Raw genomic sequence first — 12539 nt, 5'->3', positions numbered from 1 at the left:
AAAACTCAATAGCTTATAAAAGAACAGTTGGATCTAAATGGTATTTCTGGCAGATGGAACAAATTTTCCCCTCAGATGGCTGACGCCTTTTACCAAGATTTGTGGAAAAGACTATTAAGATTTTTACTTGTCTTTAAAAGATAATCTTACAGAGGCTATCAACAAAATCTGGATCAAGGGAGCTTATGAAAATATGAAATAACTGTTTTTCAAATCTCTCTTTTTCCAGTCTCATGCTTGCTTCAGGCAACAATTTTCTCTTTGCATGTTTACATTTCAAAGATATGGTAAGGTCAGTATTTCAAAAGTACTGAGAAAGAATTGTAGGGTTTAATCTAAGAAGGAACTCAGAGGCATATTTGCCTATTATCAGAAATCTAAGCCTATTCCTATAACATTTTTCTTTTCTTTTATAATAGGATAGTTCAATGATATTTTAAGTTTCTTTTTATTTTTTTGGTAGTGCAATCCAGACTATAGGACAGTCTGGACATGGTGGGATCCTCCTACAGAGTAACAGACAATACATCAAGACTTCCTGTGCATTTTCTGAAACTTTGTCAAAACTGTTTCCAGGCTATCAATATTTATGTAAATTTTAAACCTCCTTGAGTGATGTCTGCAAGTTTTGACATTTATTCCCTGATCTTCTTCTTTTAATCTTGTTAACAAAGTGTTTTGTTTTGCTTTGTTTTCTCAAGTAACCAAGGTATTTTACTATAGCTATCTTTGTCTTTCTTTTTCTTTTCTTTTCAATAGGATCTTACCATAGGTAAAAATAGGACCTTTGCTTAAAATGCAAGCTCTCTTAAAAATCTTTTTTAGATATAAAAGTTCAGATCTTCAATATACCTCTTTCAACTGTGACTCCAAACCAGTGAGACTTTTTATGGCTTAAAACCAATATTAGGGCTTACTCATGGACACAAGGGGGCTTCCAGGGTAGCTCAGTTGATAAAGAATCTGCCTCCAATGCAGGAGACCCCGGGTTGATCCCTGGGTCAGCAAGTTCCCCTGGAGAAGGGATAGACTACTCACTCCAGTGTTTTTGGGCTTCCCTTATGGCTCAGACAATAAAGAATCCACCAGCAATGGGGAAGACCTGGGTTTGATCCCTGGGTTGGGAAGATCCCCTGGAGGAGGGCATGGCAACCCACTCCAGTATTCTTGCTGGGAGAATCCCCATGGACAGAGGAGCCAGGGTGGCTACAGTCCATGGGTCGCAAAGAGTCGGACATGACTGAGAGACTAACACACCCATGGACACAAGGGGCGTCCCTAAGAAACGTGGCCCTCTCAAGCCGCAGAACCTCTCCAGAGAAAGCCTGAGGAAGCAAACACCTTCCATGTCTCAGGTGGCAACGAAACCTCTATCTCTCACAAAGGGAGACAACTTAAGTCACTCATCTCCTCACCTCTGACACCAAAAAGGTGATACTGGGATGAGAGTTTTCCCTTCACAAATCAGGCAACAAAGGTAGAGCCTGTTCATAGAGGCCCTTTATGAACTGCGACTCTATTAAAACAAACTCCCCTGAGTGTTCACATGGTTGAATAAAGAGAATGTTGCCTGTCACTTCATGTCTTAGGCTCCCAGCTGGCTGGCTAGCTGTTGATGCAAGCCTGACAGACAACCTGCACCCCTAAAGTGGCAGAAACCAGAGGGAATATTCTCACTGGTTACAAAGCCAAGTTCTCAGGATAGAAAACAAAACAAATGGAGATTCTCATCTTATGGTTTTTCATGCTCATGACAAATGGCAGAGACAAACGAAACCATGATGCTTTCTGGGAGGCTAAGAATCAATAACCATAGGTGTTGATTACCAAAACCAAATTCACAAGAGTCACAATTAAAAATCTATTTTCAAATTTTTTTCTCCTGCCAGTGGGCATTTGGAAAGGAAGGGACAAGGAGAAATTGTTATCTTCCTTTTTCGTCTGTGCACTCTAGACAGAAAGCTAGGAGACTGACATGGTAAGAATTCTTACCTTCTACTGGTCTGCTGTCAATTAAACCATATCTCAACTATAGCCTCTATGAACAGTAAAGTGTTCTGGCCTTTCACTGTCCCATCCTCATCACTAGAAACTGTACAGGAGACAACATGTGTAACAAAGACAGTTTAACAAGAGAAAAGGAAACAAGTATATTAACGTGTACATTTTGTGTATACTTACGAGAAAGGCCAGGATGAATAAATCAAAGAGTGGCTGGAATTTGGACTTAACAGATCATCTTTACCAAAGAACAGTAAATATTTAGAGGAGCAACTAGACAGAGGAAAAGAGTACTGAGCTTCCAAGGGTGCAAAATTTTAGGATGATAAATACATTAAAAACTGATAGGCGATAGTAGCTAGTCAAAATGGTTGTTTTGTAAAATCCTCTGGTGCTGTCTTGGGGCTGGTAAGTATCTGGGGTTTTGGTGATTAATATCTGCACAAATTTATGTTCTGCTTTCAGGCTGATGGGGGAGGGTAGAAAACTTGTCCAGGATCTGCTTCTTCAGCTCAAAATCATCCTTGTGCCAAAGGGGAAGATTTTGGAATGGCATATTCAGTTATTCTTCTATAGATTTTACCATACTGTTTTTTCACTTTACAATGAAACTATGTTCTAACATGGAAATGTGATGTAAGGCATGTCAGAATGGAGTTAGGACTGTTGTTCACCGAGGGTTTATTTATCACACTATGACACTGATGTATAAATTAAGAATTTACAACAGACACCAAGAGAGTAGGTATAGGAATCTGGCTGAACAACATGGTGCGGTGCTCTATACCAATCAGAACAACAGGCTGTGTGTCATGTTCTTTGTGGAAAGTGTATATAAAATAATTTTAAGTGAAAAAAATGAAGACAACATACTGAAGTCACATAACACAACTTAATGTAAATGAATGTTAATCAAAGATGGGAGCTCATTTTCAGTTGAGTAAAATGTTCATTCAGGTTTTTTTTTTCTGAATACTTGATCAGCTTCATAATAAAATAGGAGGAATTTCCTCTTTTGGCAATAGGGCTAAACGCTGTTCTTTCTGAGCAACGTCTTTAAGTAATCTCACTTCCTTATTTTCTGCAGGTTAATTTTTAGGGTATCAGACTCTCTCTCTTCAAACCTAAGAAGGCACATTTTTAAGTCAGTGGACCAATAAACTGTTTCTGTTTTCCACATGTTTCAGAGGGCGGAGCCACCAAACCAGTGAGATAAGAGGGGAGTGAAAAGATGTTAACTAGCAAGCCCAGCTCACCCTGGTCAGTCTGGACGTCTGACTTCTCAGGCAACATGAAGGCTGTCATTATCCTGGGGCTTCTCCTCCTTTCTGTCGCTGTCCAAGGCAAGGTCTTTGAGAGATGTGAGCTTGCCAGAACTCTGAAGGAACTTGGACTGGATGGCTATAAGGGAGTCAGCCTGGCAAACTGTAAGTTAACTCTTCTTCATCCTTCCAGATAGGTAGCCAGGTGTGGAACAGATAGTAATTAGAAGAAGAAGAAGAAGAAAAGGACTTTGAGTCAATGGGATATTTTTTTCTTTGTTGGAGGGTTTGTACACCTACAATGGTTCTAAACATCAACTTGCTCCTTTAGAATCAGATGTACCAGGTGTAGGACCAAGGCATGAGAGGTCCATTCTAATTCCACTATAAACACGCCAGCTGGCACATGTAGGGTGATGATAAAATGTATTTCAGCACCTCAGATATGTCTGTCAAGCCCCTGGTGTTTGACTTTAGCTATTTCCGGTTTGGAAGTTGGGTTCTTCTAACCTAAGTAAGGCAGTATTTTTCTCGTTTTTAATTCTCCTACCAATGCTGGGCTTTTAACAGCAAGGTTTTTTAAAAATTACATTAAACTCTCAAAACAGGGACAGTAGGAGCCTATTTCCCTCAATTCATGTCTATAATAAGGATCCCTGAAATGCAGCAGGAAATGACATTTTATTGTGCTCACCCTAGTTGATTATTTCTCATTTTGTTCCACAGAACTCAAGAAATGGCCTTAGGAAAAGTTCCTCTGTATTTTAGTCCATATCTGTCAAAGTCATCACTGTATTTTTCATACTAAATTCAGACATTTCCCTCCATAACTATTTTTGAGTGAGTAAGCAAATGGCTAGCTGGATGGATGGATGACAGTCTTTCCTATTCTGTGATTCTTACTGTCTGAATTCTAATTTGGTACCCAAATTCACCTTTAGGATCATAAGAAATTTTCTGTCTCCCAGAAAATCCTTATTTTCCCTAAAACATATTTTTCCTTTAGTGTGTGCATCTGCTGCTAATGACCAAACCCACTCAACTAATCTGTTGGTGTTTCTATTCTAGGCTCAGTATTAACTTAGGGATGTGTGAAGGGCAAGAGCTATTTTAATATTTTATTTTTTATTTTTTTTATTTTAATATTTAAAAAAATGTATTATCTTGTTTCATTGGTATTACCAAATGATTTGCTAATAAAAGAATTCTCTTCAGGGAATTCTTAACACGAAAGTGTTAAAATATTTCACAAGTAAGTACATCTTTGTACTTATAAAGTAAGTTGTTAGTAAAGTAGAATTAAATAGAACTGATTGGGCTATGAGGTGTAAATCATGTCATGTTGTTTTTCTACTAAAAAGACAATTTTTTTCAGGGTTGTGTTTGACCAAATGGGAAAGCAGTTATAACACAAAAGCTACAAACTACAATCCTAGCAGTGAAAGCACTGACTATGGGATATTTCAGATCAACAGCAAATGGTGGTGTAATGATGGCAAAACCCCCAACGCAGTTGACGGCTGCCATGTGGCCTGCAGCGGTAAGACAAGATGATGTTGAGTGATGGCTCAGGCCCCATCTGGTTATACCTGTAAGATCAGAGATTCAGTACAAATGAACATGTCTTGAAGGCTTCCCTGGTGTCTCAGATGGTAAAAAAATCTGCTTACAGTGAGGGAGACCTGGGTTTGATCCCTGTTCGGGGAGAATTCCATGGACAGAGGAGCCTGGCTGGCTTCAGTCCATGTTGTCTCAGACAGTCTGATACAACTCAGCAATTAACACTTTCACTCATCATGAAAGTTTGCTGTTTGCTAACATACAAGAGTTTCTTGAATGACCTAGCGCTTTAGTATAACTGAACTTGTTGATATTTTGTAAAGAACAATGCTATTCCTCTTATCTTCTTTGGGAAGGTTTAGGGATAATTAGGTTGTGTGTGTGTGTTTTTATTTAATATACCCTCCTTTATTGGAAAACAAAGGATTACTAGTTAACCAAAGGAGAGGACTACCTGTGGTTCCTTTTAAAAAACCGTTTTTACTTTTTATGATGATATGTTTTAAATATATGGAAAATTAGAAACATGACTATATCACCCATCAATATTGTCATTATTTACTTTACCAGTTATTCACAATTGTCACATTTACTTCTTCTATGTATATAAACTGTATATATGTATGTATGTGTGTGTGTTTTGGCTGAGTGATTTAAAGTGAGTTTGAAGCTCTAAGTTCTTGAGCTTGCAACTCCAAAAAATACAGTTCGTATTTAAATACTGTCATGGTGACAAGTTAATTTACAGATTTGCTTAACTGGGCTGAAATAAATGTTCTGTTGAGTTCCTTTTAAAATAGAGATTACATGCAATGTTTAGTGCATAAAATATTGGTGAACTGATACAAAATTTATATTGTTAATTTTTTATATATTAGAATTCCTAACAGAGAAATTAGTCTAAGGATATTCTTTTGTATCAAGTTACTTTACTTTAAGAAGTATTTTGCATTATATAATAATCTGGGGTCACTGAATAAAAATTCTCACTATCCAGAGATTTATGACAAGTGGTAAGTTTTGGTATCCACATCTTTCAGAATATACATCATTCACATGCTGCTGCTGCTGCTAAGTCGCTTCAGTCGTGTCCGACTCTGTGCGACCCCATAGATGGCAGCCCACCAGCCTCCCCCGTCCCTGGGATTCTCCAGGCAAGAACACTGGAGTGGGTTGCCATTTCCTTCTCCAATGCATGAAAGTGAAAAGTGAAAGTGAAGTCACTCAGTCGTGTCCGACTCCTAGTGACCCCATGGACTGCAGCCCACCAGGCTCCTCCGTCCATGGGATTTCCCAGGCAAGAGTACTGGAGTGGGGTGCACGTACATGAGTGTAGAACTATATTATGCATATTTGTACCCACATACAAACATGTAGGCAATGTATGTCAGCAAAAATGAAATTATACTAAACTTACTGCTTTATAATATGCTGTTTATTACACAAAATTATTTTATCAACCAATACCAATCTTTATTATATTTCAAGATGAATAAATTCCACTAAATAAATGTTCTATAATTTGTCAATCTAAATCACACTGATGGGACTTCTCTGGTGGCCCAGTGGCTAAGACTCTGTGCTCCCAGTGCAGGAGGCCCAGGTTCGATCCCCAGTCAGGGAACTAGAGCCCACATGCTGCAACTAAGACCCAGCACAGCCAAATAAATAAAAATACATATAAATAAAAAAAAATATTAAATCACATTGATAAGCACTTAGGCTGTATTTTCCCCTGTTATTAATTGATATGAAACATCTGTACACACATCTTTGGGTGCATCTCTTATTATTTCTTTAGAATAAACTTCCAGTAACAGAATTGCTGAGCCAAAAAATGCTGGACCCGTTTCCCCTTGCTTGTTTTCATTTTGTTTCGGTAGCTCAGCTGGTGAAGAATCCACCTACACTTCAGGAGACCCTGGTTTGATTCCTGGGTCGAGAAGTTCCCCTGGAGAAGGGATAGGCTACTCACTCCAGTATTCTTGGCCTTCCCTGGTGGCTCAGATGGTAAAGAATCTGCCCACAATGCAGGTGACCTGGGTTCGATCCCTGGGTTGGGGAGATCCCCTGGAGGAAGGCATGGCAGCCCACTGCCGTATCCTTGCCTGGAGAATCCCCATGGACAGAGGAGCCTGGTGGGCTACAGTCCTTGGGGTCACAAAGTGTTGGACACGAATGAGCGACTAATCACAGCACAGTAAAAAGAGAATCTTCTATCACATTAATTAATAATTCCAGAGCTCCCAATGACTTTGGTAAATGAGAAACAAAATGCTTTAATTTCATGCCAAATAGGATAGAATGAAGAAAAAATTTTCCCCCAACATTCACAACAAGGACTCTTAAAAAATAATTTTAGTTGTACTTTCCTTAGCTTAAGAAAATAAAGCCTGCAGAACCCAAACTTAAAATGAAATCTCTAGGAATGTTGTTTTCATTTCTCACCATCTGCTTTTCAGAATTAATGGAAAATAACATCGATAAAGCTGTGACGTGTGCAAAGCAGATTGTCCGCGAGCAAGGCATTACAGCATGGTATGTTGGCTTTTGTTTTTTTTTCTGCTTCCAATTCTATTGAGATATAATTGACACATAGCACTGTAGAAGCCTAAGGTGTACGGTATAAGAGTTTGACTTACATACATAATGAAATTATTATCACAGTCAGTTTAGTGATCAACCATTATGTCATATGGTTACAAAAACAAAGAAATAGAAGGAAAAAAAATGTGTGTGTGATGAAGTCTTAGGCTATACTCTCTTATATATACGAATATATATATACTCTCATATATATATGACTTTTATGTATGAAAATGTATATTCATATAAATGAATTCACTAAATTCAATAATATGAATTTTCATATATTTCTTATTTCATACATAGAGCAGTGTTGATTGTATTTATCACATTGTACATTACATTTTTAGTATTCATCTTATACCTAAAAGTGTGTAGTACCTTTAGTTGCCTTTATCCGCTTTGCCACCCCTCACCTCAACCACAACCTGCTCCTCTGGTAACCACATATCTGACTTCTTTTTCTATGAGTTTGAGTGTATGTTTATTTGTGTTTGAAGTATAATGTACCTACAACACTGTTAATTTCTATTACAGACTATGGTTTGTGTTAAGCATTAGAAAGGAGAGCTGGGGGCTTTCCTGGTGGTCTAGTTGATAAGAGTTTGTGCTTCTCAGGCAGGGGGTGTTGGACAGGAAACCAATGACATGCCATCAGGTGTGGCCAAAAAAATGAGACGGTGAGGAGAACTGGGGGTTTTTTGGTAGCACCTCGGGGCACCCGGAATTTTAGCTCCCCTCTCCCTCACCAAGAATCGAACTTTGTCCACAAATTTGGAGGGGCAAAGTCTTAACAACTGGACCACCAGGGAAGTCCCAGGTGAAAGGTGTTCTACCCTACTCTTATGAGAGAAGCGAAGGTATATTTCCAAAGAACAAAGTATGCTACTGAGAACTGAAAAATTGCAGTTTTAAATTAATGCTAAACAATGTACTACATAGGAACAGTTTAACTCACTCAGAATCTTATTCTTTTACTCGTCAATTTATTTTAGGGGATTCTAGAGTTTTTAAGATTCTACACACTCTACCTTGTCATATCGTGAAATAATTTTTGGAGTTAAGTAAATATGGAATGCACTCTGCAGTTGTGTTGCAAACAACACAGGACTCGACATTTGTGTTCAGCATTCTGTGCTCTAGTGAAGGCTTGGGGGAGACGTGAAGTCCTAGGTATACATATCTCCAGTTAACAGATAGCAATTCTTGGATTTGTCTATAGCTTGTATTTCATGTATTGATGCACTACTTTGTTCTCCCAAAGGATTTGAAGTATGTACATGACAATGAAGCTATGTTTTAGCCTTATTACCATTTGTTTCATCTTTCTCCACAGGGTGGCATGGAAAAGTCATTGTAGAGACCATGACGTCAGCAGTTATGTTGAGGGTTGCACCCTGTAACTGTGGAATTATCACTCTTCAACTCATTTTGTCTCTTTTTCATGTTAAGGAAGTGATAGTTGAATGAAAGCTTATACCACCATTCCTTCAAGCAAACAATGGTTTTACAGAAGCAGGAGCATATGGTCTTCTAAGAGGCTTAATGTTTATCTAATGTGTTAATTGTTTGATATTAGGCCTATAATATTTTTCAGTTTGCTAATAAAACTAATGCTGGTGAATATTTGTCTAAACTCTTAATAATCTAATATATCTCCATTACATTCAGTTCTTAATTAAAGCAAGATCATTTATACATTTTGCTGATCATGAAGGAATATAAAGAGGGATTAGATGAACTGTTGCTTTTTCTTAATTTCATTAGCATTATGACAAATTCAGAGACAGATGAGTCTGCAACTATTGGAATAATTGCTAGTTAACCACAGATATGAAATGACACATGCTGTAAAAATACAAACATTTTCATTAAAAACTGCAATTCAAACCTCGTTTTTGTTTGTTTAGAGTCATTTAGTGTCTCTGAAGAAATATCTATGTATATATTTTGAAAAAAATGACACTGAGCATTTCCAACATCCTCACCTATACCCAGACAGATATGCTGGAGGAAAACCATAAGCATGGTGAAAGATCTTACTTCACTTTTTAAATTTTTTGGCTAAGCTGCACAGCTTGTAGGACCTTAGTTCTCCAACTAGGGACTGAACCCTCGCCCTCAACAGTGAAAGCAGGGAGTCCTAACTACCAGACTACCAGGGAATTCCCCTCGGTTTAAATTCGTAACCACCAATCTCAAATGGGCCCTCAAGACTACCTGGTCATCTTAGTCACTTCTTAGTCACAACTCTTCAAAATGCCTGTCATTATTTACTTCTCTCATTTCAAAGTCCCAGCACACACGCCAACCACTGGTCTTCCACGCCCTCAGATCTCAGTAGATGACCCGGCCTCACATTACCCTGGCAGAACAGAAGTACCTCATATAAATTCTCTCCTCCTCGCCACCATAACCGAGCTCATGTCTTTCTCTGGGTCCATCCTCCCTTCTTTCCCCTTTATCACTGGGATAAACAGCCTATGCTTTTGCCAACTGCAGTGTCTCAACAGGTGGTATTCTTCACAGCCCTCTCACTACCCCAGTTTAGGCTAAGTTTTGCCTGCATTCTGAGTTTTTCCCTTCACTGGATCATCCCCATCACTGTATTAACTGCCCTGGTAACATTCTAGAGCTCTTGGTGTACTCCGCATAATCCTCAAAGTAAAATATTATTCTCTGCTCCCTGTAACAGCAACACTTCTGGGATAAGATATCTATATTCACCCACTTCAGGTCCTCACTTTTGCCTTTCAACTCTTCTTAACATGACTGCTACCTCACTTAGGAGAAATCTGCTCCAACCTGACTACATCCATGATGTCTTGGGGCCAATTCTAGTGATCAGCTGTTTTCTGTTCATCCTACTTGATCTCTCAGCAGCATTTGACAGAGTGAACCACTTGCTACTTCCAGAAAAGTTTCTTCTTCCTCGGCTTCTCCTCCTTAACATCCTGACTCAGTGATGACTCCTTCTCAACTCTTCATGGCTGGCTGATCTCTGCTGTTTGAATTTTTTTTTTCCATTTATTTTTATTAGTTGGAGGCTAATTACTTTACAATATTGTAGTGGTTTTTGCCATTCATTGACATGAATCAGCCATGGATTTACATGTATTCCCCATCCCGATCCCCCCTCCCGCCTCCCTCTCCACCCGATCCCTCTGGGTCTTCCCAGCGCACCAGCCCCAAGCACTTGTCTCATGCATCCAAGCTGGGTTGGTGATCTGTTTCACCCTTGATAATATACATGTTTTGATGCTGTTCTCTCTAAACATCCCACACTCGCCTTCTCCCACAGAGTCTAAAAGTCTGTTCTGTACATCTGTGTCTCTTTTTCTGTTTTGCATATAGGGTTATCGTTACCATCTTTCTAAATTCCATATATATGCATTAGTATACTGTATTGGTCTTTATCTTTCGATTTTTAACTATGGCAGTGCCCCAGGACTCAAGCCTATAACAGCATCTGATAGACCTGTTTTACTTATTCATTTATTTGTTTCTTCTTGTGCAAGTGTAACTTTCAAAAGAATAGAGTGTTTCCCGCTTTTTCAGGAGACTGAAATATCTCAACCTTTCCCAAAATTTGCAAGCACAGGACAGCCTTTTAAGTTTTCTGAACATGAGAATACACTGCCAATACAGTGCCCAGTTGCTCTGGAATCCATCTGTGTGTAATTCCTACAGAATTCCTACATCTGTGTGTAATTCCTACAGAAGCTCAAAACATCATCCAAATCAGGAGGTAAACACTGGCAAATTAGGACCACCTAATCATCAGATTCTATGCATTTCATCAATTGTCCCATAAGCCCTTCTTAATTAAAAAGTCTAATGCAGAATTGTGTTATATTTAGTTGTTATGTTTCCCAGTTTTTAAATTTAGATCACCTCACATTTTCCCTGACAGTTATGACTTTAACCCTTTTGAAGACCTCAAGCAGCTGTGGTGTAAAATGGCCTAAGTTTTTGTTTTTTTTTTTCAATATATTCTCTGGATTAGGTTAGGTTATGCATCTTTGCAGTGGAATCTTAACCATGGACCTCCAGGAAAGTCCCCAAAAGTGAGATTTTTTTTTTTTTTAATGAAATATAGTTGGATTTTGCTTTTTTATCCAGTCTGACTTCTCATTTCAGTATCAAGCCATCCTAAGTGCTTTTTCTTCTGATTTTCAATATTTGCACTCTTCTCCTGCTATTTGCTCTTTGCCCACCTTTTCCATGAAATTTGATTATAGTTACTTTAAATAGCTTGCTGTTGTTCTGTCACTCAGTTTTATCTGACTCTTTGCAACCCTATGGACGGCAGCACATCAGGTTTCTCTGTCCTCCACTAGCTCCTGGAATTTGTTTAATTTCATTTCCAATGAGTTGGTGATGCCATCCAACATCTCGTCTTCTGTCTCCCCCTTCTCCTCCTGCCCTCAATCTTTCCCAGCATCAAGATCTTTTCCAATGGCTTTTCATATGGTTTTTCCCAGCATCAGGGTCTTTTCCAATGGCTCTTCATATCAGGTGGCCAAAGTATTGGAGCTTCAGCTTCAGCATCAGTCCTTCCAAGGAATATTCAGGGTTAATATCCTTTAGGATTGACTGGTTTGATCTCCTTGCTGTCCAAGGGACTTTCAAGAGGATTCTCCAGCACTGCAGTTTGAAAACATGAATTATTTGACGCTCAGCCTTCTTTATGGTCCAACTCTCACAGCCATACATGACTACTGGAAAAACCATAGCTTTGACTAGATGAACCTTTATTAAAAAAAATCATTTAAGATTTTGCTGTTGCTGTTGTTTAGTCACTAAGTCATATCCGACCCTTTGGGACCCCATGGACGGCAGCACACCAGGCTCCTCTGTCCTTTACCAACTCCTGGAATTTGCTCGAACTCATGTCCATTGAGTCGGTGATGCCATCCAACCATCTCATCCACTGCCTTCCCCTTCTCCTTTTGCTTTCCAGCATGATGGTCCTCCCAATGAGTCATTCTTTATATCAGGGGGCCAAAATATTGGAACTTCATCAGCCTTTCCAGTGAATGTTCAGGTTTGATTTCCTTTAGAAATGACTGGTTTGATCTCCTTGAAGTCCAAGGAACTCTCAAGACTTTTTCCCCAGTATTAGATATA

The 12539-nt window shown here is 38.9% G+C and overlaps 1 protein-coding gene across 1 annotated transcript; it reads left to right on the top strand.

Moving 5' to 3' along the window:
• Positions 1–3151: 3151 nt before the first annotated feature.
• On the top strand, positions 3152–9303 carry LOC133047229 (lysozyme C-1/C-2). Its single transcript, XM_061130336.1, has 4 exons — positions 3152–3428; positions 4639–4803; positions 7286–7361; positions 8746–9303. Exons 1-4 carry the CDS (start codon positions 3233–3235, stop codon positions 8810–8812), a joined length of 504 nt encoding a protein of 167 aa, XP_060986319.1. The 5' UTR covers positions 3152–3232; the 3' UTR covers positions 8813–9303.
• Positions 9304–12539: the final 3236 nt, after the last annotated feature.

The sequence above is a fragment of the Dama dama genome, chromosome 3 (assembly GCF_033118175.1).
Source record: "Dama dama isolate Ldn47 chromosome 3, ASM3311817v1, whole genome shotgun sequence".
Classification (NCBI taxonomy): Eukaryota; Metazoa; Chordata; class Mammalia; order Artiodactyla; family Cervidae; genus Dama; species Dama dama.
This window is presented reverse-complemented; position numbering and strand designations above follow the sequence as displayed.

Coding starts and splice junctions, on each gene's coding strand:
- LOC133047229 (XM_061130336.1), top strand. CDS start 3,233: ATGTTAACTAGCAAGCCCAGCTCACCCTGGTCAGTCTGGACGTCTGAC. Junction 3,429..4,638: donor GGGAGTCAGCCTGGCAAACT/GTAAGTTAACTC, acceptor AATTTTTTTCAG/GGTTGTGTTTGACCAAATGG. Junction 7,362..8,745: donor GAGCAAGGCATTACAGCATG/GTATGTTGGCTT, acceptor CTTTCTCCACAG/GGTGGCATGGAAAAGTCATT.